Genomic DNA, 25,306 nt, shown 5'->3' on the forward strand with positions numbered 1-25,306 from the left:
CAAATGACTTGTCCACTCCTGTCAGTATGTCAGTATAAAGAGACTCCAGCTGTCTGAGCAAAAATGGAAGCAGACGATGATGCAAAACTATAAAGAAATTCATATCATGGAGAAGAAAGACTGGAAATTTTGTTCTCCTGACTTCAAACATAAAACCAAGGAGGCTTATAATGAAATTAGAAGATGACAAATTTAAAACTGACACCAAATAGATTTTTTGCAGTATGCATAATTAGATCATGAAATTTACTGTCACAGGATGTCATTGGAGCCAAGAATTTAGCATGATGGGACAAAAAAACTATTACATGGTAAATAAAGCAATCTAGTTTCCAGTAACATTAAACGGAAGAAATATTGAACTGCCTACTTCAGATCTTACAGCAATATCAAAATTATTTAATACACAGTTTTGGAATCAGAAGATCTTATTACTGCATTTTTGTATTTTCCCCAGAGGGCTGATGCTGGACAGTCTTAGAGATGAGACTCTGAAGTAGATTGATATCAGGTCAGATTCAGTGTGGCAGTTCCTGTTTTCCTCACGTCAATTAACTTTTAGTAAATAGTCTGACTACTACTGCCTTTTATCAGATCTTTGAGTTTCTTGCTCAGTACAATACATCGGCCACAGAAAGTTAGAATTCAAGCTACAGATGACCATTGCTTGTTAAAATGTTTATTGCTTTGGCACAGTCCTCAACTGGGCTGAGGTAAGTGCTGGATTTTCTAAGTTGGTGCAGGACATGACACTTCTCTGCAGAGGCACTTCCGGCTCTCACTTTTTAGCTAGAAATGTACAATGTGTTAAACTTTGCATTCTGATGTTTCTTAGTCTTACATCTTCTTTAGTGCTTCCTTCTTGCTTTCCTTCATTAAGTCACTTCCTTCATCTGCGCTGTGCTTCTCCATTTGGGTATCCCGCCCTTGATAGGCCATTTCGACATCTCTGCGGGGCAGGCTAGGTTATCTCAACTCGGTTCAGCAACTGTTTTTTCCTCTGTGTGCTTCTTGAAATATTATAAATATATTGAATATATTCTTGAAATATTATAATTTATATTGATAAAATTCTAAGAATAGCCATACTAGGACAGACTAAAGGGCAAGCACACACAGTGCTTCTGCATTGATACTCTCCCAGCTTCCAACCATTGTCAGCTCAGAAACATCCAGAGCTAGATTTGATTCCTATGTAGCTATTTATTTACATGCAATACATTTCTCTTCCTTCAACTTGTCCAAACACCATCTGAATCCATTTAAACTTTTACTGTCTACAACATCCTTTGGCAAGGAGCTCAACAGGTCACCAACCCACCCATCAGGGGCTACTGTCTTTGTTTTGTTCTGACCTGGCTCCTAGTTTCATTAGATGCTCCCAAAATACTTGTATGGGAAGGGAGAGTAGACAAAACTGATGCTCTTCCACCCACTCCAGGCTGCTAATGGTTACACAGACCTCTAATCCTCCCTACCCCCCACCATTTCTTTTGTAGAGTGAAGACTCCTAGCTTACTTAGTTGGTCTTGATATTGAAGCTGTTCCACACCTTTCATCATCCTTGTTGTCCCTCTCTGACCCTTTTCCAGTTCTACATTCTTTCTGAGATGTCCCCCTTCTGGGCTAAATTAAAATACAAACCAGGTTGCACTTGCTCCATTTCACAGTGGTGTCTATGAGGTCATAGGGCAAAATGAAAGCAGCAGGAGAAAAGAGATTCGCATAGAGAAATAAGCTGGTGTTATCTATCTACTTTAGGTGCCAGCAGCTTCTATTCCTGTGCAACTGGGATGCCTTTTTTTTTTTTTTCATTCTTTCTTTTCTTTTCCTTCCAGGGACTCAAGGAAGGAGAGGAGACGAGGCTCCATGCTAGACAGGGAATGGCAAACCTTTTAGAAAGAGTATTTGCCGTCTCAGGTGTACAATGCAAGGAACGTTCGCTATTGTCCTGGAAGCTGGAGAGGCAGACGACAAATGGCATGCTGGTGTTAATGATCTCTGAGAGCAATGGGCTGCAGCACACTGAAAGCTAATGGGTGAATCCGCTGGATAATCATGCCTGTATGGCTATGACAAGAACGCCTCACCAACAGGTCATTCACAACCTTCCTCACAAAGTTGTACACGCGTTAACTGTTTCTCGCTGTGCCGAATACACTGATTTTTGAGTGTTTCAATTTGCGTAGCCATCTTTATGCTTCTGTCATGAAATATTAGTCCTCTGACAAGCAGTGTGACATTTCCTGGGTAATAATGAGAAACTTTGTTGTAAAGATATAGAGATAAGAACATATTTCCTTTGTATGTTCTTCCCGTCAACGTTTGAGGGTTTCAAGACATGAAGACCGGAAAAGACTAATTTGTATTGAATAAGAACACAAATTCTAATGCCATCCAGAACTTGTAACTTTTGGAAGCGTTTTTAATCTGTTAGCTTACAAGAAAGGACAAAGTCAGAATTCGACTCAGTCCTAGCATATTCATAACGTATCTTTGAGAAAATGCACTCAAGGGAAAGACATTTAAAGATCAGACAGCTTATTTGTTGTGATCTCACATCACAAGTCATCCTCTGGTTTCATTCTATCTTTTTGTATAACACAGCTGAGTATTAGATCTCACACAGTTTCCCACTTCCTAAGCCCTGCTACACACTTCAACCAAACCTACTATTATGCATTTGAGTTAGAAAATTTCAGATGCAGAGATTAGCTGAGAGACTTGCAGCAAAAACAAAAATATCCACAAAAAAGCAAACAGAATAAATAAGGCTGTTTTAAATGTGTCCACTGTAATTCTCAGTATGTGAACAGAAATGGGAGAATATTCTTTTTGCTGCACAGTTTGTAGGACCGGGTCTTCTCTGGTTCTTTTCTCCCCCTGAAGAGACCTCCATAATGCTTCCTCCCTGCCCCCAGCAGTTTTATTGTCCTGTTCTGTTGGCTTTGAGACACCAGATGCTGACAAGGTCTAGCAATTTGCCATTCAGCACCTGTCCATTACTATACTCAGGCAGCAGTGCCGCCATGCCTGGTGAAGCAGTGGCGAGGGCAGTGGGCGCACACGTTTGTTTTTTTCCTGCTTCTCAAGGTTTTTTGAAACATAGTGCCTCGAATAAACGTGGCCACTCCACGCTGCTTGCTGAAAACTACCTCCAGCAGCCGCCCCAGGCCTGCCTCCCCAACACGGGCTGCCTGTGGCGCCTCAACTCACGGGCTGCGCCGGCTACTGGTGATCCCTGGAGGGGATCAGCTTTATCGTACCAAAAGGTCGAATAAAACCTGGGAATGGCTTGTAGCACAAGACCACAGCGACTACGCTGCCTGATCGCCAGATGCCTTCGGCCCCTGGGCGCTGGCCAAGCAGAAACTCTGCTCCCCCGGGCGGTCGGGGGCGGTGCACGGCCGCCGGTTGACAGCCCCCAACGGCCGCCGCCGCCTGAGAGGGCGCCCGCGCGCGCCCTCCTCAGGGCCTCCTCCCCCCACCCCGCACTACAACTCCCATGATGCCGGGCGGCGGCGGCGGCGCTGCGCCCGGCGGGCGCGCACAGCCTGCTGGGGGCCGCGCCGTGCGTGGGGGCCGGCGCCAATGGCGGCAGGCGGAGGGGGCGGCTGACGGGAGCCGTTGCCTGTCGCGCCCATTCATCGCCGACGCCTTCCCCGGCCCGGCCCTTGCCCTCCCCCGCCGCTATGGAGGCGCTGATCCCCGTGATTAACAAGCTGCAGGATGTGTTCAACACGGTGGGGGCCGACATCATCCAGCTGCCGCAGATCGTGGTGGTGGGCACGCAGGTGAGGCGAGGCGGGGCAGGGCAGGCTAGGCCAGGCCAGGCCAGGCCAGGCTGGGGTGAGGGAGCGGGCGACGCGGGCCCTTACCGCCCTGAGGGCAAAGTCGAGGCGTCTGTCGCGCCTCCGGTGCTGCTGACCAGCGGTTGCCTCCGCCAAGGGCACGGGGGGGACGCGGGCAGCCGAGGGCGGCCGGGGCGGGCGTCCCGCCTTCGCCTGCCAGCGTCGTCCCCCCCTCCCCCCCCCCCCCCCTTTCCCTTCCTGAACTCCTCTGCCTCCCCACCATTTGCAATGGGAGTGCCTCTTCCACCGCCCTCCCTCTCCTTCGCGCTTCTCGGTGGCGGTTTGAACGGCCGAGGAGCTCTCGAGGGCTGCCGGGAGGGCCTGCCCCCCCTCTCCCGTGGCCCCCCCGTCGGACCCTAACACCGGGGGTATGGGTGGCACCGCCCGTCCGGGGGCCCGCTGCCGGCCCTGTGCTTCAGCGTGACCGCCATCGCTAGTCGGTGGTTTCCCATTTCTGACAGCCGCCGTGAAGTGGGGGCTGAATAAAAGGGATGTGGTAGCGGAACGGCATCTTGCAGGCGTGGATCGTTTTCCCTTGCTGCGAGTTCTTCTGCCGTTTAGACCTCTTTGTCTTAGCTGATGATGGGGAATGAAGGTGAGAGGCGAAGCCAGCCTTTGTTGGCTCTAACAGTTGAAACGTGTGCGTCTCAGCCCGATAATGCTGCTGCTGGGCTCGAAGATAGCTCAGACCCTTTCAGATCTATTCAAATGGGATGCCGTTGTTCAGCAAAACTTTTGGCAGCAGAACATGTGTGACCAGAAATGCAGCAGTCATAAGGGAATTGAAAATGAAACGTTAAACACAACTAAAACTTGAAGTTAATGGATCTCTGTTGTTGTTTCTGTGACATTACCAGTGTTTATTGAATCTGTGATGTTACTTGACAATAGCATGCCTACCTAAGACACTAACACCGACTACCCTGCAGTCAGGGATTTCATAATATGACTTAAAACACGAGCTGTATGTTTAAAGCTTGCACATTGCTGAAGGATGGAATAGGTTTGCACAAAGCCAATTACAGTATCGAACTGGTTGTGAGGCAACCAGCTGTCACATTCTGTTTTACCGATATGAATCAGATAGATTCATTGGCTTTATATCAGCCACTTTATAAAATAGATCTAAAATACTTGAATTGGGTGGGAGGGACTTTGCACTGGTAAGCTATATTAGGTACTTGCTATTTTTGTAGCTGACAGGAGTCCATCACTTTATGAAGACATTTAATCTCCTTTACATTAAAAGTCATACAAGCAAGCTGGGGGTTTTTTGGGGTGGGTGGTGGTGGTGGTGTTTGTTTTAGTTTAGTTCTGCAACAGAAAGTGCAAGGCAGAGGTGTGGCATTTTGCTATGTAAAATTAATGAAGTACTTTTTCTGTTTCACTTTATGAAATGCATTGAAGTGGCATTTTTTTTTTTAATTATCAACCTTTTAAACAACTTTGTCCTGGTTAACTTTTCATAAGTTTGTACAGTAGATACTGAGAGTTAAGACAGTATTGACATGCATTTAACTTCAATAGTCTACCCATCAGTATTAATATCCATTCAGTGCTGTATTCAGTGTATTCATAAAACCCCTTGAATTAGTATGATATTTCTCAGCATGCCAAAACAAAGTCCTTTATAGACTCCAGGAAAATATATAGCAAAATGTCTAGCAAGGTGTATCTTGGCTTTTTGTTTTGTTTTTATTCAGAGTTGTTGGAAGAAATAATTGTCTTTACTGACGTGGTAATTCTGTAGATGGTTATTTTATGCTATTAGCCTTAAAATAATGTAAATAAAATTTTATTATTTTATTCATTTGAAGTTATTTTATTGTAGACCAGATTTCTGGAGATGTCTCAAATATGGCCTTAGAGCTGATAGTTTTGCTGCTGGTAGCTTCCATGCTTTTTTGAAATGTGCCTGGAAACAATCTTGTTTCTTGAGATATTTTTGGTTAAGCGCTATGTGGCTTTTAAGTTTGTTCACACAATTGTTTTGTTTGTAGCCTACTGGCATATGCAGTCTTTAGTTTTTCTTCTTTGAATAATATTCACAAACAAATTTGAATTTTGCACCTCCATTGTCCTTTGTAGGAAACAAGTGCTTCCAGTTAAGACTTCTGTAACTATCTGTTAATTGATTTATGCTTTTTTTTTTCCTTCCAGTTTGTCTGTTGCTTTTCTTCAATGACCTTTTTACATATTCAGCAAGGAGAAGAAAAATGCTTTTTTAAGTAGTTTTTGCTGTTTTTCTCACCTGTCTTCTGTATCTCTTCTCTACCCTTTTATTGTTTTGGGCTTGTGTCTGTCTTCAGTTCTCATTTATTACTACTGCTGTGTATCAAGTTAATTCTTTCTTTTGTATGTAGAACTAGAAACAGCTTATAATCCTTAATTTAACTTTGAATGTTTTCTGTTTCCCATGTCCCCTTTGCCCCTCCTCTGTTGTTTTGGGATTCATTTCCTACCATCCTTGTGTTCTGAGCAATTGAAGTATCTTAATTTTTCCTCTTTCTAGATGGATTTTGGTACTAATTACAAAATATTTATCAGTAAATTTTGGACATTTAGATGGCCTCTTGCACTTCTTCTGGTGGTGTTCCTGTGACTCAGTCATATGAGAATTCCTTCTCATTCTCCACATAAATACCGTGTAAGTTATTTCTCTATCCTAGTACAGGGTCTATTAAGAAAACTGAAGATTCTGTTTGCTGCTGGTAGAACTTGAAGGATACCCTCAGACTGCCAACTTTTCATCACTATTTCAGGGGTTTTTTGCCATTCCCAGATAGGTGTTCTATTTTTTTCCCAATTCAGTATTTCAGTTCTGTTTTTAGAACTGTATTACTGAAGTGCAAAAAAAAGGCCAGACTAGGAATACTATATAAACAATATTTTTTCAATAATACTGTAATACCCAACCTTCTGATGTGTTTTATACAAATGCTTTGTGATCTGTACTTGTAAAGGACAAGGTGGTATTGAAGTGCCTCAACCAAACACATTAAAACTATAATAAAAGGAGACAAGGGGAAGAAAAGAAGTTTGGTTAGTTATGGCCTTTTGTATGTTAAAGACACACAGATGCTATCACAAAAATGAAATGCCCATACTATGAAAGTGGGCATGAGTTTTAGAATAAATTTAAAAAAAACCCCAAACAATAAAATCTCAGCCTAGAGATGTGTAAAAATGAATTGCCTTTATTTTTTTTCAGGTCATTAATTCTTGGAATCTGTTTTGGGTTTTTAGAAGTCATTGACCTAGTTATATACAAACTTTAGTGTCAGTTTTGTAGCAAGGTTCTTCCAATACTGACATTATAAAAACAAGTTCTGGGCTTTATTTGCACTTGGTAGTGTTGATTCTAGTACAGACATCATGGTGAAATTGATCTACCAACTAATGAAATTCACAATGCGATTTTTAAATGACCTTTCAGGTGTACATTTATATAGTACTTTTGCTCAGTCTTCAGTTAATGCTATTTTGGGACTCCAAATGGGGAGGTGTGGTTTACAATATTTAATGTACAATGTTCTTTTGGATGTTTGCATCTGAAAGAGCTGTTTTGTTAGCCTCTGTGATTGGTTCACGTATGAGCATTACATTTATTTCTTTTTTTGCTGTTTGGAATAAGTATTATGTTTGATATTTCAATGCTAAACCAAATTTTGTTGCCAAGAGGAAGGTTTCTTGATCTGAGGTGATGGATAGCCTGAGCATTTGAATATGTATAACTGTATGTTGTTAGACTAAACAGTTAGGATGGTAATTTGCCTGTTAAGAAGTTTACAGCAATGGGAAGCTAATGTACAGTCCTGGCTACTGGGATGAGGAGAAGAATCCAGTAGATGCTGTATCAAAGCATCCAGTTTGAGAGAGACTGGCATTGTGGTCTTAAACTTCAGATGCTCTACAGAGCTTCTGTGACCTTTCCCTGTCAGGGAAGGTCAAGGGAACAGAAATTTAAGCCACTTCAGCTTATTCAGTTTATTCAATGTATCCTCTGTTGTGCTGGCAAAAAGCCAGTTTTAGGTGAAGGAAACTCCAGCTTGTGCCAAGCAACCAGGAAAATCCCGTGCCAAGCTCAACTCAGGAATGTCTTCCTCCTTCCTCTCTTGTTTTTTGTTTTTGGTTTTGTTTGGTTTTGGGGTTTTTTGGTTGGTTTTTTTTTTTTTTGGTCCAGGGATCTTTCCTGGGATTTCAAGCAGATGCAAAAAGACATTTGTATCTACATTTATAACAGGGTATGTAACTAGAGCATAGCTTCAGTGCTGGCTATGCTGGCTGAGGAGAGCTTGATTTTTCTCCCAAATTTTTTGCAAACTTCCTGTTTTGTTTTTTTGTTTGATATCTGACATTCACTGCATCTGGTTTGGGCGTAACTGTTTTCCTTTTTGCCATCCCTTCCTCCTGTCAAATCATGCCCTGACTGTTCTGGTGTCTGTTTCAGACAAGCAGCAAAGTGAGGCTGACATTAATTAGCTGTTTACCAGACATAATACAAATTTTGCTGCTACAGTTATATAGTGCAAACAACATTTGGTGTTGTGCTGTTTCTTTTCTGTGATGGGCCCTCTCAGTTTCTGAACAGCTATACTTTTTAGGTCCTGAAGGCTTCTATGATTGGAAGGATGACATTTTCACTGTGTCTGTGTGCAGACTTTATGTGAATTAAAATTATAGGTCTAATAACTGTGATCCTGCCTTTAATCTCTACAGATTTTTAATATGAAAGCAATATTAAGCATCTTTTAAATGAAGATACTGATTTTATTGTTTGCAAACACCCAGTTATTTTGGAAGAGTGGAGAGAATACATAGTTGTAGAAGGATGTGAATGAAGCGGGTTTGGGGTTTTTTTTCCCCCTACTAGTTTTGTATGCTTGCTGCCAGGGTCCGGTTCATCTTGTGATTGGCAATTGTTTTTCTTGGAAAACTTGTATTTTAATTAGAACAGATGGATCTAGTATCTTATCCACAGGGGACAGTGCAAAGGAAACATGTTTTCAGGAAAACGAAGGGGAAGAGTATTAAAGCAGACAGCCCTAGCGAATGTGTTTCAGAATCTGGAGAGAAAACGACTGTGTAGTTCTTGGAAAAGATTTGTTCATATAGTAGCCAGAAGGTTGACTGGCTTTCTCTTAATTTTTTAAAATTTTTTTTTTAATCTCTGTTGTTTAGAACTTTTTAAATTTGAAGATACAAATTGGCTTTGTTTTGATTCATTGTACTGAAAAAGTAATGAATACAATAGTATAAGCAGTACTATGTAAGCTCAGTCTGTATGGCTTTGAAATATGGATCTTCAAATACCATATTTCCGTGATCTAACACAGAGAAGATCTGTACTCGTTGTTTCTAATTACATGAGGTATTTTTTCATTAAGTGAATTATTGGAGGACTTCGGGAATTGATGTATCGAGAAGGAATACATCTGTAAATCTTTTATCTATTTGATGTTGTTTGGCATGTATCTACATTTAGATATGGTGTAAATACCGGATTCCTGAAGAATTTTGACTGAGCTGTGCAAATTCTGACTTTCCTTACCACTTGTACATAAGCTGTCTTTTGTGGAGGGAGTCCCTGTGGCTTCCAGTTTCTTCCTGACTGATTCAGGAAAGCTCTCTATTCAAGTGAATGGGCAATGGCCTGCAGGAACAAAAGTCTTGTAATCTGGACAAGATCTTTGACAGAGAAAATGTATTTTGCAACAGCCAGCAGTGCGTTATGCTGGTTTCACTGCTTTCTCCAGTTGGGATCAGCCGGTTAGCTCTTCTGCATCTTTCTAGAAGTACGATTTTGTCTCAAAGAATGTCTTACAATAATTCATTGGGCCTGCTTGTAACTTCAAAATTCTCTTCTGATTAGTAAATACATTTTTAAAATTGTTGGCTGTTTAGAAACAGCGTAGCTTGGGGTGTCCCTAGTTCACATAGGAAAATTTTGCCACAATAGCTATTCCAACCAAAGCAGTTCCCTTGTGGAACTGCTCTGGAATTGCATGTGTGCCAACCTTTTATTTCAGAATAATTCATGTTTGCAAAACAAGGAAAGGAAAAAAAAAAAAAATCTTGCTGCTCTTTAGTTATAGTGTGCTGAACTCTTCCAGGATAGCTACTGCAGAGAACTTCTTTTCAAAGCACCTATCTGGGTAATATTCCTGTGGATGAGATCCCAGCAAAAATGCATTAACTTATATTTCCCAATAATAGAATTAAAATTTAGTAAGCCGTATACGTGTGTATTGCTAAGAGCATGATTTAGCCAGCAGGACTTTTATAATTCTTGTATGACAGAAACTGCAAAATTGCCGCCATTCTGCCTTGGGTGTCAAAGTAGACACATTGCTTTTCTTAAGAGAATTCTTCAGGAATTATTATGTCTTACTGAGAAATCTCTCCTACTTCACAGTTCCTTACTGTCATTCTCAAATGTTTGATATTGTTGTGCCACTGCAAAAGTTATAGGGAATACTGATATCCCTGCCTCTTTATTTTTGTGTGCTGTACTGCAATAAATCTGTATTGTGTTGCAGGAGTTCTTTGCAGTTTTTTCCTATTTGATCAGATAATAAAAAATTTATCACTTTGTCCTATCAAAAGCAATGAACAAAGTTTACACCCCTTTCAACCAATTTTCTTGTTGGAAGTTCCCCAGTAGTTTATTGGACATGTTTCCTTATAAAGGTTTTTTTCCACAGATGATTTATTTCACATTGGCTCCATAGAGCGATTATGATGTCTAAAGATAGACAGAAGGAAGGCAGCAGATTCTTGAAAGATGACTTGAAATTTGTTGCAGCTGATACAAGTCCATTATTATTTTAATAATACTTGAAATATGCAACAATCAACAATCTGAGCAAATGACTAAAAAAATCTCATGGTTCTTGTGCATCAGTGAGACTCCAGGTGAGTCTTGTGTTTATTGCCTTCTTGCTGCATGGACTTCGTAAGAACAAGAGCAGACTTCGGCTTATTTACTGAGCTAACCGGTAGGATCCAGTGAGTTACAGGACAGTGAAGCTCAAGAGACCTGGCATGCCTTTCAGGACAACCTCCCTGGAGCACAAAACAGTAGTCCATACAAATGCTCAGGAAAATGAGTAGACATGTAAGGAGAGCACTGTGGAGGGAACTCATGACTGAGCGTCAACGCAGAAGACTCGTGCAGGAGGTAGAAGTGAGGACAAGCTCGCTCAAGGATGTAAAAATACTGCCTGCATATGCAGAGGTGGTATTAAGAAAGCCAACATTCCACTAGAGCTGAAACTGGTAAGGGACATCAAAGGCAACAAGAAGACCTTCCAGCACTGCATCAGCAGTTAAAAAAGAGAAATGAGGGAAATACAGGCTTGCTGCTGACTGTGACAGGTGATTTAGTGACAGTGAATACAGACAAGGCTGAGGTGCTTCGTGCTTTCTTTGCCTTGGTCTTCACCAGCAGGGTCTTCTAGGCCGTTGTACCTATAGACAGGGCTCAAAGTGGAAGGTTACTATCAATGGTGGAAGAGGATTGGGTCAAGGTTCTCTTTTGGATATGGAGAAGGCATCTTTGCATGCTGTTGGGTATGGGGCACAAGTCTTCTAAAATTAGGAATGCTAATGGGGACAAGGAAAAAGAATAAGAAAGCTAGTGAAGTAAATGTTTGGGATTAATGTGAACAGTTATTCATAGTGTTACTTCAAAATTTTCAATAGAGAGTCTCTTCCATTTGGCTTGTCAACAACCCTGAAGTGTTTTTGAAAGTAACATCTCTTGCTGTTAATGAAGCTGGACAATTATAAAGTCATGCACTGCTGTCTGCTGCTTCTGAATTCTTGAAAAATGTGGTTAGTAATACAGCAGGTTGCAAACCAAATTTTCTTGTAAGAAGTAGTGTAATGGATAGGGAGCAAATGCCTTTTGATACTTAAGAAGTGCACACAGTTGAAATATGCAGGGACAAGTAAAGAGGAAATGAAGGATAGGGAGGCAGAAGCAAGATCATTAGGACTGTTAAACAGCAGAGATGCTGGCTTTTTCAAGTGGATCACAATTCTTAAAGATTTCAGCTTTTTACTTTGTGAGAGTAAGCGCACAATCATTTCCCTGTTATTCTGCCCTTCATCCTTGATTGTTTTAGGTTAACCTGAAGATGATATTGACAATGATGAAAATATAACTGTTAAGGAGGTAGTGAGAAAGCTGGTAAGATTTACATCATATATACTGTCAGTGTGTATTGAAATAAAATATTTAAGTCCCTGTGTGCATCATCTCTTCTTATCTTAGTACTTCTGGGAAAAATGTTTTACCATCCATCAAACTCAGGTGCTTATCTGTGAGACTGATGATGGTTAACAGAGCAGTGTGTTGAACACTCAGCAATGGAAGTTTGACACAATGGTTAGAGAAGCAACACACAGTAAGATGTTCCTGTATTTGCCCTTTTTTTCTGAGCAATCTGTATAAAGTTCCCCTAGATATCACAGCTTATAGATATTTCAAATTAGGATCAGGTGTTAGGGTCCAGAGGAAAACCTGACTGATCTGCCACAAAAGGTTGGAATTTGTTAATGCTTTTCTGGACCCATCATGAAATGAGTTTACGGATTTCAGTCCATGCTTAAAATCGTGACAAGCATTCCAATGAGATGACAAAACAAGCGTGATGCTGCTGCAGACTTATTCCTAAAAATTCTGTGGTACCTTTGGTCATCAGTATTAGTCTCTACATCTGTCGTATGAAGGACTGGCTGAACTGAATTTGTATTCTGAACAGACCCATATCCTTCTGCCACCCCACTGGCAGAAAAAGATCAGCTTTGTGTTTACTGCTTTCCTTACCATGTTCCCAGAGAATTCTCGGTAATGGACGTGTATGGAGCCCAGATTAAGGAGTGCATCATTAGATACTGTATTATGTTCCAAGAACAGATTGCTTTAATAAGGGAATGTAATGCAATTTGCAACAAATTTCCTGATGTGTGGAGTACTGTAGTGTCTCATCTAATGTTTGACTTCACATTTGCAAAGGATCCAGACTGTTCCTCTACATCCAAAGATAACTGTGGGAGTGGCGTAAGATACAGTGTTTTAGTTCCATACATAGTTTGGTGTTCCTACAATACCGCTCTTTTGGAAAGACCAAACAATGAGCAGTAGTGTGTAGCAGTTTGTCCCATGGATTTTGGTTTCCTGTCTTGATGAGGTTCTTGGTAAAGACTTTAGCTATTTATTACTATCCCTTCTGTACTTGGATTATATGTTCAGGAGAAGCCACTTCATCTAAGTCTCACCTCCAGCCCTTTGAGACTGAGTGATTGTTCTACCCATGTGTAAGAAGTCCTGCTCAAGAGATGTTCAAAATATGTTTAATAAATGAAACCCTGGTGGTTTTGGGGTTTTTTTCCCCAATACAGCTGATGAACCTTTATCGTGTCTCATCTTTTTGAGAAGGCATTCCACTTGTTTTTAATTATGAAGTTTGTTAAGAAGTGGTTTGTTGTTTGTCACTCTGAAATTTATGTTTTTTCACATTCTGTATTATCAGTAATTCTTCAGAAGTGTGCTACAATGGGAGCGCTCTCAGGGAGGCTTCCAGAGCTAGTTCGTGCTCTGGCCAGATTGTTTTTCAGTTATTCTTTGGTAAGATTTCAGTGCCCAATGTCCTGTCATAAGCTCCTTGCATTGAAGGTGCCCAGAGTTGATTGGAGAAGATCAGCTGAAGAAGAAAATTATTAATTACTTTCTAGGGGAGTCTTTTGAAGCAAAAAATCTTAATAAGGCTATCTTTCTGTTTCCTGTGACCCTGTCCTTCTCCCTACTTTTTCTAGACAGTTGACCTCACTGCTGTCAAATTTGACTTAGATTTACTTTGAAAAATGTACACAATCTGCATTAGCTTGTTATGCACCTATTGAGACAAATGACATTGTTGATAAAACAGCATTTTTTCTGTGCCGTAAAGTGTTAGAAGAAAGGAAGGCTTTCATTTGTTGTCATTGTTCAAGCTTTCTAGGGGTTTGGCCTTGTATTTTAATATTTATTTTGTGCTTCTGCATACAAGTCCTATTTTAATAGGTTCTAATGCTCTCATGTAATATGTTCCTGTCTTGTCACTGCACTCGTAGAAATGTGCTGTGTGATAGTGCTGTGTTGCTTGATCTCTGCTGATCTATTTTTTCATTTTTAGAAAAGTCACCTAAGATGTCACTAAATGTATGATATTTAAAAGATATTCAACACTGCTTTTATTTCATGTTATGCTAGGTTATGTACTCATTTTATTATTTACTTGAAGTCTCAAATCTGTTCTTTCAGAACTGGTAAGCTGAATTGAGGTTGTATAGCAGTAATGCACATTCTAGCTATCAGAAGCATCTGTTGGGTTTGTTTGTTTGTTTTTAAGAGAATTGTTTGGTAGTAGCATTAATATAGAAACATTTCCTAGCTGACGGTGATGATTGTCAGAGCAGCTTTTCTCATGGCATGCCCATGTTGACTTTCCAGCTGCAGAAAACTGGAAGAGTTTAATACAGTTCTGTTAAAAAGACAAAATCTTATCGGTCAGACTGTCAAAGTATTATGTTGACATATCTGGGTCTGTTGTTTGTTGTTAGTTTTAACATGGTAGTAGTCTTGAATCACTCTTAAAACTCATGTGTTCACAGCTGCTTGTTGGACCAGGTAGCCCAATTCTGCATTTTATACAAAAGCGCTACAGGAGAACATTTTTAAATGTAGACTCTCAAAGCAAATTTGTAATTTCACAGCCTTTAAGTATTTCACAACTTCTTACAGTTTGTTATTATGTAGACAGATGTTTGCAGTCAATTCAGTTGTAAATACTTATATATATACAGAGAGAGAGAGAGAGTGGGAGAGACAGTATAAAACAATGTTTATATATTTAGAGTATAAAATAATGTCTGCACTTATGAAGCTGATATACCAAAAAAACCAAACTGAAAGGAATATAAGATTTTAATAGCTTAATGTACTCAAGTGTACGTAGTTAGTATCTTATATAATGCTCCTGTTAGTATTAACATGGCCAGACCATGTTAATACTAACAGAAGGTTAAATTCCTTAGTCTACAGAGAGAAGTGTTACTGCAAGATGTTAGAAAATGACATAGTAGAAGACATAGAATTTCCTTCTGAGCATTATAAAGAAAAATAATTTTTTCTTTTCCAAAAATGTTTCTGCAGAGATTAATATTTGGGGTAGAAAATGTTAAATAGGATATTAATTTTTCTGAAACCTATTACATGTTTAATTTAGCCTTGAGAGATAGAAAATACATCTATCTACATGGCTTTTAAGGGTCCCATGGCTTTCAAGTATCCCGAGCAGGTTTAGACAGTTACTGGTTTATAGCAGACTTGTGTCCTTTAGTGCCTATGCAGTGTGATACCACTGTGTTAGATGCAGTGAGTCTATCAGACACTCCTTCGGGCACTGTATAGCAGAGGACAGAATAGGGCACTGTTTGCAGGAGTGATGAAAGCAAGCTAAAACTAAAATATTACAGCATTTTGATATTTAAGAAAATCATGTAGCTGTATTCCAATTTTCAGAGCAGTGGAAAGAGTTCTGTGTTGGAAAGTCTTGTGGGGAGGGATCTGCTCCCACGAGGTACTGGAGTTGTCACCCGGAGACCCCTTATTCTGCAGCTGGTGCATGTTTCCCCAGAGGATGGTCGGAAAACAGCTGGAGATGAAAATGGTAAGTGTGATCCAAGAGTGTGTTTTGCCTTGTAGGAAAGAGACTTTTAATCGTTCTTGTTCATTTGACTGAAAAATCAGTTGTAATCTTAAAACTCGAGTGTGCTTTTTGAAATTTACTTGGAAGAAAACACAGCTGTTGTCACATCTGTTCTGTCCATTTAGCAAATGTAATGAAGTCAAAATCTTTTGGATATTCAAAATATCTTTAATGTTTTAAGCTTTCCTGTTTGTTCTTAGGAAACGCTTTTGAGAAAAGCAGGCCAAAGAAAGCATTTCAGTTATGATAATGATTGTCTAGAGTGTAGAGAACATGATTTTCTTGTGTGTGTTTTTCTTCCCCTCCTCTTTTGCTGTATAAATGAGTTTTTTTTCTTGAGAGGATGAGTATGTGACTTTCTAGAAGGAGGTTAGGAAATACATAAGTTCTGAATAGAGCGGAAGAAGGAGAAATGAAAACAAACTTGTAGTAGATGCAAACAGAATTTAATGGGCACGTTCTGTAGCTTACGGATGCTGCCTTACTGGGCTGCACTGAGAGATTCCAAGCACATCAAGAACAACACTTTAAATGCTCTGAAGCTGTCTAGTTTGAAGCTTATGTCTTCTGTAGTGTTTCTATATTATCCTTCAGCAGATCAAGAAAGCAATCTCAGTTGTCCCTTGGGAGTTTAAATGCTCATTCTATACTAACTAGTGCTCTTGATCTTATGAAAGAGCAGCAGCGGCATATCCACCTTCTGATCGTAAGATACATCTTAGCTTTTTGATGTAGGCAGTAAAAAGTACACAGGCTTTTGCTGGCATGATAAACTTGGGGCTATAATTATTAATTCTCATTGTGTTCAAATTTTTTTTAGTTCTAGCAATAGTAAGTCAAGGTATCAGAAGTTCATACAGTATTTGTTTTCATGTAAGATTTATAGCCTTTGATTTCTGAAGAACAGTTACTAATATTGTGCAGTTTAAAAGGTTTAAGCTCCAATTTTCGTTATTGCCGCAAGCAGAGAGCACAATTGGGTTCACAACAATTAAGAACTTCTAGTGTGCAATCCAGGTGTGCTGGATTGTGAGAGATTGTAGGACAATTCAGGTTGGAAATGATCTCGGGAGGTCTCTAGTCCAACCTCCTCCTCAAAAAAGGGCCAACTCTGAACTCAAGACCAGGTTGCGCAGGGCTTTATCCAGTTGAGTCTTGAAAACCTCCAAGGGTGGAAAATTCAGAGCGTCTCTTGGCAACCTTTTAGAAATGGCACATTTGATCTCTTTAAATGTGGTTTTGTGTTATTTGCGTTGTGCAGTGTATAGTTTCTAGTACTTTTCAGAATGCTTTGATTCTGAGTTGTAGGATAAAACGTGATTTTGTTCTGCTCTGCAACTTTACAGGTATAAAAGATGGTTTTGTAATTAGAGTATTCTGAGTCAAGGCAGAGCCTTTCTGTTGTAAGTTGCATTTGATCTGGGGATTCAGATTTTAAATTTAAAATGGGATAATGATATTATTGCATAAGGATGTTGGGCTACATTAATATTTATAAGGCCCATTTAGATCTTTGTGGAAAAAAAAAATCAATATGCAAGATGTACATGTTATAATCTCTTCTTGATGTTCCTTTGAGAGAGACATGGGCTTTTTTGGTAAGAACAGACAAACTTTTATGATTTACCAGCTGCATTTGAAATGCCTCTCTTCTCCCTCCAAAATTAAGGCAAATTGCAGTCTAAATGGATTTGTCACTGATCTGTTTTAGTATATGTACAGGTTGTGGTGTTACATCTGAGAAGATGGGATCAAGTAGCTTGGAAAGAAAAAAGATGGCAACCTCTGGTCCTGACTATGCTGTCTGACATTGTAATAAGTCACTATACTATTGCAGGTCATATTTTTGTTTGTTATGAGGTGGATATTGAGGTAGGGTTGAATATGTGTTTGGGATTTCCCAGAGGGAAATCTATCCATAGTCTTGCAGAAAAGGATTTTCTCCAGATGAGGGGTTTCTTCTTTACAAGTTGAATATTGGACAAGAGAGTATCAGTCTCAGCATGCTGCTTTCTGAATGGGCTGATAATGAACTCTGTGTGCACAGATACTTTTATGCAACTGCCTCTTTGTTTTGTGATTTCTGTTTTGTGATTTGTCACCTTTATCCATCCTAATGCTTGCTCTAGATATGTACTAGTATCACATATAAATACATCCATTTAAAAATAGTACTAGTCTGTGGTTCTTATAAGTTTAAATTTTACCTTTGAGTCTTTGCATCCAGAAAGCTTCCCTGTTTTTAACACAGAGCACTTTGGATTGCTGTGGTATTCGTTTAAGCATGGACAGTTGCCTTGTCTTCATGACTGTGAAGGAAAAAATTGTGTCTCTCCAATAGCTTAATTTTGACATCATCTGATGCATGTGAGCTGCCAAAGAATATCAGTTCTTATCGATTTAGCGGTTTTGTTTGGTTGGTTTGGGGGTTTTTTGTTTTTGTATTTTGTATTTTTTTTTTTAATTTTTTATTTGATTCTGGGGAGCACATTGAGAAAGATTGTTGAGAAAGAATTGCAGCCAGACATTTGAACTAACTTCTGATTTTCTAACATGCGACATTAAAGATCATGTCTGCTGTTCTTCAAAGTGACTGATGAGCTATGTGATACCCTTGTATGGTGGTCACTGCAATAAATCAAGATAGTCAGAAAATAGCAGAGAGGTTAATTTTCCATTAAATATGAAAAAGTGCTGTGTTTTCATGACATGATATTTCAGACTGATACATATATTCTACAGAGGCGTGTGGTTTGGTGTGAAGGAAATGTTCTCATTATGCTTTTGCTGTTTATTGTTAGCCTCTAGTTATTCAGCACATATGGTGTGTTTGATGTGGTGATACTACACTGTGGTGTTCTTTTATCAAATTGCAAGAGAAGCAGCGTTTACGAGAGAACTGGGCCTGGTCTCTTGAATTATTAAACTGGTCTTGTAGCTAAGACCTATTCTGGTAGCTTATCCATTTGTTAGGAAATGGAAAAGGGGAGGGAACATATGAATGGTCAATTAGTAAATGTTTATAGGTTCTTTTTTTTGTCCAAGATAGGAAGCTGAACATTGTTCAAATTCTGAACGGATAGAATTGATATGGAATACAGGAATAATTAATACAGATCTGTTGCTTGCTAAATCAACTGTTTTGTCAGCTTCTTGCTCTCTACTTCAAATAGGAGTCTCTTACCCCTAGCTCCCAAACAGTGTGGACTGCTTCATTGTACTTAGCTTTGTAGAAGCACAAGAGAAAAAGAGCTTTCACTCAAAAGAGCTTGCCATCTAGTTAGCATCAAGGATGGAAAAAAATGGTACAACATACAGAAGGTATTGGAAGATGTGCACGTTTTTTTCACAAGTTGGATTTTCTTTTTATTTAGAGAAAGAGAGCTAGGAAAGGATGAGGTGATGGGGGGGAAAAAGAGAGTTCAGATGGTAGTCTGCTGGGTCCAAGAGCTGTGAAGGTATGGGAACTAGAAAGCTAGGAAAACAGATAAGATTCTTCATGCTTTGCTGATTTTTGGTTTTTTTAGTATTTGCGAAGTTCTTGTTGCCATGCTGCAAGAAATCCTCTATGGTGGTAGCCTTTTATGACTGAACAGCTTCTTTGTGCTTCCATTGTGTATGAGGAACATTTCTACTGCTTTAGGAAGGGAGAAGAGATACATGAATAACTGAAGTCAGTTAGCATTGTACTGTATTTGAGCTTCTTAAAGGAGCATTGCAGTATAGGAGGTAACAGTTTGGTGGAGGGCAGTCCTGAGAAAAATACTGTAATCATGTCTAGTTTTCCAGTATATTAATTAAAGTTTTCAGGTCTCACTCCAAGATATGAAAAGCCAGAAAACCAAACAGGCTGTTGCTTTATTCGGGAGATGTTTTTTTGAAAGGCAGGATCTGTTTGTTCTTATAGCTGCTGTTTTAATAATTTCTTATGATCTGTAATACTTAATTTTATAATGACCAAAATGTCATTTCTGCACACTTGTATCTAGCATTGAATCTTGAATGTAATCAGGTGATTAATTCACCTGAAAGTTTTGCCCAAAAAGCTTCCAGAAAGTAATACTATAACCGGGGAAAGACTGATTTACCAGTGAAACTAGTGATAAAAGAAATGTTCTACATGTAAACCAGAACATTGGGTTGTTGAACGTAGGCTAATTAAAATATTTTCTCCTTGCCTTGAGCATCCTTGCATTTTGAGTAATGCAAATCCTTCCTCCTTTCCTAAAAACTCCTTTGCATTAAATTAGAACAACTGGGAAGTTTTTCTCAAATATTAAAGGGGTGTCAGTACAGACTTCCTCAGAAGAGTGGGGCAAGAGTTTCCCTGCTGTATAAAGTTAAACTTCTAAAAGCTTATACTTGGACCAGATGAGATTTTTTTGTACACCTCAGGAGACTGCATTTATTCCTTAACTTTTTTTTCTTCTTCTTCTTTTATGAGCACCAAGGCTGAGGTTAAGACTAAGCCATTTATCATGGCTTCAATCTTCTCTTGTGTTATATATAGCAAAGAAAACTTGCGGCTTGTTAAAGCTTAAAAAATTTTCAGTCTCCTTTGATCCATAGATGTTAACAAGTTAAAATGCAATGCCTCTGACTAGAATGCATCTTTTTTTATATGTATTTTAAAAAGTTAATAGATTATACTAAAACAAAACATTTCTTTATACATAGAACTAAGCCTAGTACCTAGCTGCAAATTCCTATGCCACCACAAAATCAGTAATTTAAGACTAAAACAGTGTGTCCTAGGAGGACATCATCTCCTTAGGAGGGACATAACAGGAGAGCGCTTGGTCCGTATCTTTCAAATGTAATAGTGGCAGTATCTTGCTGTATCTTTTTCTTCCTGGCTTTATGCCTGTCTTTACTTTCTTAGATTCAATTTTTAAGAGAGGATGAGCAATACAATCCTGAAGATACTGTAGTTTCTTCCTATATGTGCATTTTGCTTTGTTTCCTCTGAACTGTAAATAAACTAAACCTGTTTAATAACCTGGAATTAATGAGCCCTCTCATTTTGCGCTTACTTTGGAGACTGGTATGTAATTTTGCCTATTTACCAACCAAGACAAACAAAAGCTGCCTCCTGACGATGGTTTCTTCATAGCTCGTGTGCCTGCAGAACACTAAGAATAAAAGTAGTTTGTTTTTTAAATTTTTTTCCTTAATGGATCCAGTCCATCTAAATCAGCATATTTCCATTGATGATAAACCTTTGGCTTACCCACCTGAGCAAGACATTAAAATAACTCCCCAGATGTACTAGGCTTTCCAAACTGAATTGATTATTGCTGTGCTACTTGCATTTTGTGCCAAACAGGCACGTGCCAAAAACGTCTTCACCAGTTTGTTTTGATTCTTGCATTTCCATGGTGCTGTACTGGCATCACATAAAAATACAGAGTTGTAAACTCATCAACCATTCAATAAAAAGGGTTTTTTTGTAATGGGATTTCCATAAATATTTTGAGAAAATTAGAGTTGAGAAGAGTGATAGCTAATGTTGTCTCTTCTTAAATCTGTCTCAGAACTGCCGTAATTGGTTTTTTTAATTGAGCATTAGAAAGATTGATGCAAAACCTCAGATTTCTTTCCCATACAGTAATATTATTTCCAGTGACATTAAAAATGTTTCCTTACTCTTTCTTGTTCTTGCCATGAGTAAATGAAGAGAAACATATTTCGCTAAAGAAGTTCAGCTTTGCGGAACCTAATGGTGCTGTTTTCTCTGCTCAGATAAAAATATTGTGAGCTGTTGGAATTAGATGAACAGCAATAATAAAGTCATCATCAAGTAAACTTTGTTGTATAGAATATCTGATTAATATGCATCATTTATCAGTGTTTAGTCAAGATCTTATTTCTGTGTATGTTGTTAATATGTTACACATTCTCATCAATAGTCGAATAGCATGCACATCTGTCTGCATGCATTTGTGATCTTTGTAATACAGTCTGGTACTGAAAGTTAATAAAATGCTATATTAATTATGATTAAAAATTTTAAACATCATTCAATGCTGTTTCTCTTTAACTGCAGACCCTGCTACATGGAAAAATCCAAGACACCTTTCTAAAGGTTGCCTTTATCCACTTGCTTTTTCTCCCTATGCATAAAGTGCATGCTTATATACACTAAACCACATACATTTCATGCCACTTTATTGTTGATCACACTTTTACTTTTACACTTTGGCTACTGTGTTGATTGATTATTTTGCTGAGTCTTGTGATCTGGTTGATTTTTAGTTTTCTGACCTTGTTGCATTAGAATGAGATGATTTTTGCTTTTCTTCTGTGCCGTTGCTGCTTCATAGAATTTCCCGCACTTTTAATTCCCAAATCCTTTAAAAAAACCTCTATTGATCAGTATCTTGAAATTCAACTAGAGCGGCAAAAATGTTTTGAAAGATTACTTGATTGTAGGTAAGCAGTGTGTTTGCTAAATGGCCAGATTTCTTGTAGACTGTTCTTCTGGAGCAGATTGCTGTATTGGGGAGCAGAGGGGAAATGACCACAACCTAAAAATTTGAAATGGAATTTATCACTAATGCTTGGAAACCTAGTTGTGGAAGTGTGAGTATCTCGCAGTGTGACTCAAACCGCTGCCTGCGCTATGAAGCGGGAATTGACAAAACCTCCTTTGCTGTTTCTGGGACTGCTCTTGAATAGCCCCCAAGTAATATTGGACATCAGTGGTGACTGACAGGAGTTAAGATGTTCTGTCCTTGACAGATTTGGGAAGAGACATGTTCTCCTAAGACTTCATTGTTATGCAGAATTCTTACGTATTTTCTGTTTGCTTGATTTTGGTTCTACAGGTTTTTCTAACTTTTTCTTTCAGCTGTAATTTGATCTCACTTGCATGGTAAAAGAAAAGATGCTAAAAGCTGGTATTTTTTTCAGATTTTTTAAGCTATTGCTAATAATTCTTTTGTTTTCTGTTGCAAGCTGATATTTAATGGACTAGACCATTTGTGAAAAATGGTAGGATAGCTGATTGGCTCAGTCACAACTGAGAAGGTGCACCTTGTGTAAGAGAGACAAATTAAAAAGAGTAGTGAGATGCAGTGTTTAAATAAGCAGAATCATAAGCAGAATCATAAATTTATTTGTACTGAGCTATTTAACATCTAACAGTAGAAAACAGACTAATTTTTCTCTTGCTGCTTGAAAAGAAAAAATCACATTGTAGTTTTCAACAAACAGGTTCTTGGAAAAACGTCATTGAAACATCTGCTTCCTCTTCCTCATGTATCAATTCTTTGTTTTCAGAGATAGATGCTGAAGAATGGGGTAAATTTCTTCACACCAAAAATAAGGTATGTTTACTCTGATGATGGAGTAGCAGCGTCATAAATATGCTATCATAAATATACTTAATTCTATATCTCTTCCCTTGACTTGCCCAAAAAGGAGATTATTCTACCTGCTATACTATAATCCAGAGTATTGAGGATTTTGTGTTTTGCTTTTTATGAGTAGAAGACTTCTGGATTGTCTGTGTGGGTCGTTGATTCTGCCGAGTTATTTATCTTAATCCTTTTTGTGTTATTTTGTTGATTTTTCTTTTTTGTGCATTGGCGAAATTAGAATGGAAATTGCAAAGACAAGGAAGTATATAATCACAAGTCACTTCAGTCCACTGAAGAATTGGCTACTTCAGAGGTTTGTTAGAAAGCTGTGAAGGGGAAGGAAGAGCCTAATGCTCATCAGGAGGGAGAACTAGAAACTGAGATGACCTAGGACTTCAATAAGAGAGTCAAAGCTTAATTCTTTGCTTGAAGACAGTCATCTTTTTGTTGGCAGATTAATTATTTAAGTGTGTTTTACTTTAAACTTATTTCCTCACCTTCTAGGCAGTGCTAGAAATTGAAGGAAATCTAGAGAGGAATGCAGAGGGAACCTGTTCAGGGGTGGCTCTGTGCTAAGTTATTTTGGATTGATGGAAGGAGAATAGATTTGACAAGAGTGGAAAAAATTTGAAATGAAACTCTGTCCTTGTTCTTTGTCCTCTTCGAGATGAGAAAGGGTTCAGACTACATGTTGTTTATTAACTTCAAAGGATTGCAACTAGATTAGAAATGGAACTAAGTGTTTGAAATTCTCTTTAAGTGAACAATATTTTATACTTTGTCTGACATTGATGGGGTAATAAGTGCTAATAACTGCCATCTCACAGCATTAATCAACAGATTAAATACCAGGATTCCAACTTCTGTAATTTTTAGCACTGATGATTGCTGTTAGCATTAGCTTAAGGGCTAATAGTCGTTCATATTTTTTGTCACCTTCTGTATACTTAGTTACAGAGTTTTTCAATGTCTCTTTCAGAAGAGAGCGTTATTTTGCAGTTAGGTAAGTGTATGCTGTCTTTGATTTTTAAACAATTTTTTTCTTCCGTACTTCAGATCTATACAGATTTTGATGAAATTCGTCAGGAAATAGAAAATGAAACAGAGAGGATTTCAGGAAATAATAAGGTAAATGTTGCACTGTCCATCTTTGTCTTGCTGTAGACTCTCTTGCTGCTTAAACCTTTCTTAAACAGTTTTGGCAGCTAGAAGTGAAAAGCAGTGAACTGTTCTAATGAAGAACACAGTAATGCTGCTTGCTATCTTGAGATTTTTTCACTGTGTTTGTGAGATAAATGACCAGCTAAAAGAAAATGCAGAGACTTGCCGTTGCTTTACTTCAAAGCTTTCATAACAATAGTGCAAAAAATAAACTTTGAGTTAAACTTGTTTCCATTTTTCCACATACATGGCTTTATGTGTAATTATAAAATTGAGTATTCTATTCTTGCATATCTGTATAATTACTGAAATATAAAAGCTTTTATGCATTATATTGAGGGGGGGAAAACATGGCTGCTTCCAAGGACAAAGGAAATGGTTGACAGGTGTGGCTGGCTTTTTTTCCTCACCAAGTAGTTGTAAGGTGTATGATGGAAGAAAGTTTTTCTAGTATTAAACTACAGCTTTTGGCTTTCTAAAGGGTGCATTTAAATAATCCAGTACAGTGATTAATTTTTAATATATTTCTAGGGGATCAGTCCTGAACCTATTCACCTTAAGATTTTTTCATCTAATGTTGTAAATCTGACTCTTGTGGATTTACCTGGAATGACAAAGGTAAGCTGCGGAATGCTTCTCTTCTGACTCATTGTGAACAGTGTGCTTTGAAACAAGGAGTGTATGTTTACTCTTTGGCATTATTCTGTACTGTTAGATAAACAGCTTTCCTCAGGTTAAGTAGTTGGTTATATAAATTCGAGATGTCACCATCTTCTGGTGTAACATTTGGGTTTCTGGTGCTCTTCACTGTTGTAAGAGGTAGACCTACTTAAGTTCTTACTCTCAAAATACAGCCAAGGGATTGGAAGTGTGCGGGCTGCATGCTCTTTTTAATGGAAGAGGTAGCACTTGAAGTTTCAAAGTTGTACCGTGCAGATAGATGGGCATTTGACAAGTTTGAAAATGCTCTTCCCGTTGCTTCTCCAGAAGTTGCTATGCAGATTTTGCATAAGAAGTTGTATAAAGTGAGGATACACTAGAAAAAATATTCAGGTCCTGTTTGTTCAGGTTTTATACGGAATAATTTTCTGTGGCATGAAGATGACAGGATGACTTCTTTCCCTGCCTATGCACACATACATACCCCACTCTGCCAGTTGTGCAGGTGGTTCTTGGC

General features: G+C 38.7%; 1 protein-coding gene across 6 annotated transcripts in view; it reads left to right on the plus strand.

Moving 5' to 3' along the window:
- Positions 1–3,658: 3,658 nt before the first annotated feature.
- DNM1L (dynamin 1 like) overlaps positions 3,659–25,306 on the plus strand; it is a 40,431-nt gene continuing 18,783 nt past the window's right edge. For 3 of the 6 annotated variants that reach the window (XM_050915629.1, XM_050915626.1, XM_050915627.1), the window contains exons 1-5: positions 3,659–3,794; positions 15,421–15,568; positions 22,889–22,935; positions 24,025–24,096; positions 24,661–24,747. In XM_050915629.1, coding sequence (XP_050771586.1) covers positions 3,693–3,794; positions 15,421–15,568; positions 22,889–22,935; positions 24,025–24,096; positions 24,661–24,747 — 456 coding nt within the window. In that variant the 5' untranslated portion in view covers positions 3,659–3,692. Of the gene's footprint in view, positions 3,795–15,420; positions 15,569–21,653; positions 21,693–22,888; positions 22,936–24,024; positions 24,097–24,660; positions 24,748–25,306 lie in introns of all 6 variants that reach the window. The other 3 variants (XM_050915628.1, XM_050915625.1, XM_050915630.1) reach the window with 2 other exon arrangements.

The sequence above is a fragment of the Gymnogyps californianus genome, chromosome 1, assembly GCF_018139145.2.
Source record: "Gymnogyps californianus isolate 813 chromosome 1, ASM1813914v2, whole genome shotgun sequence".
Lineage (NCBI taxonomy): Eukaryota > Metazoa > Chordata > Aves > Accipitriformes > Cathartidae > Gymnogyps > Gymnogyps californianus.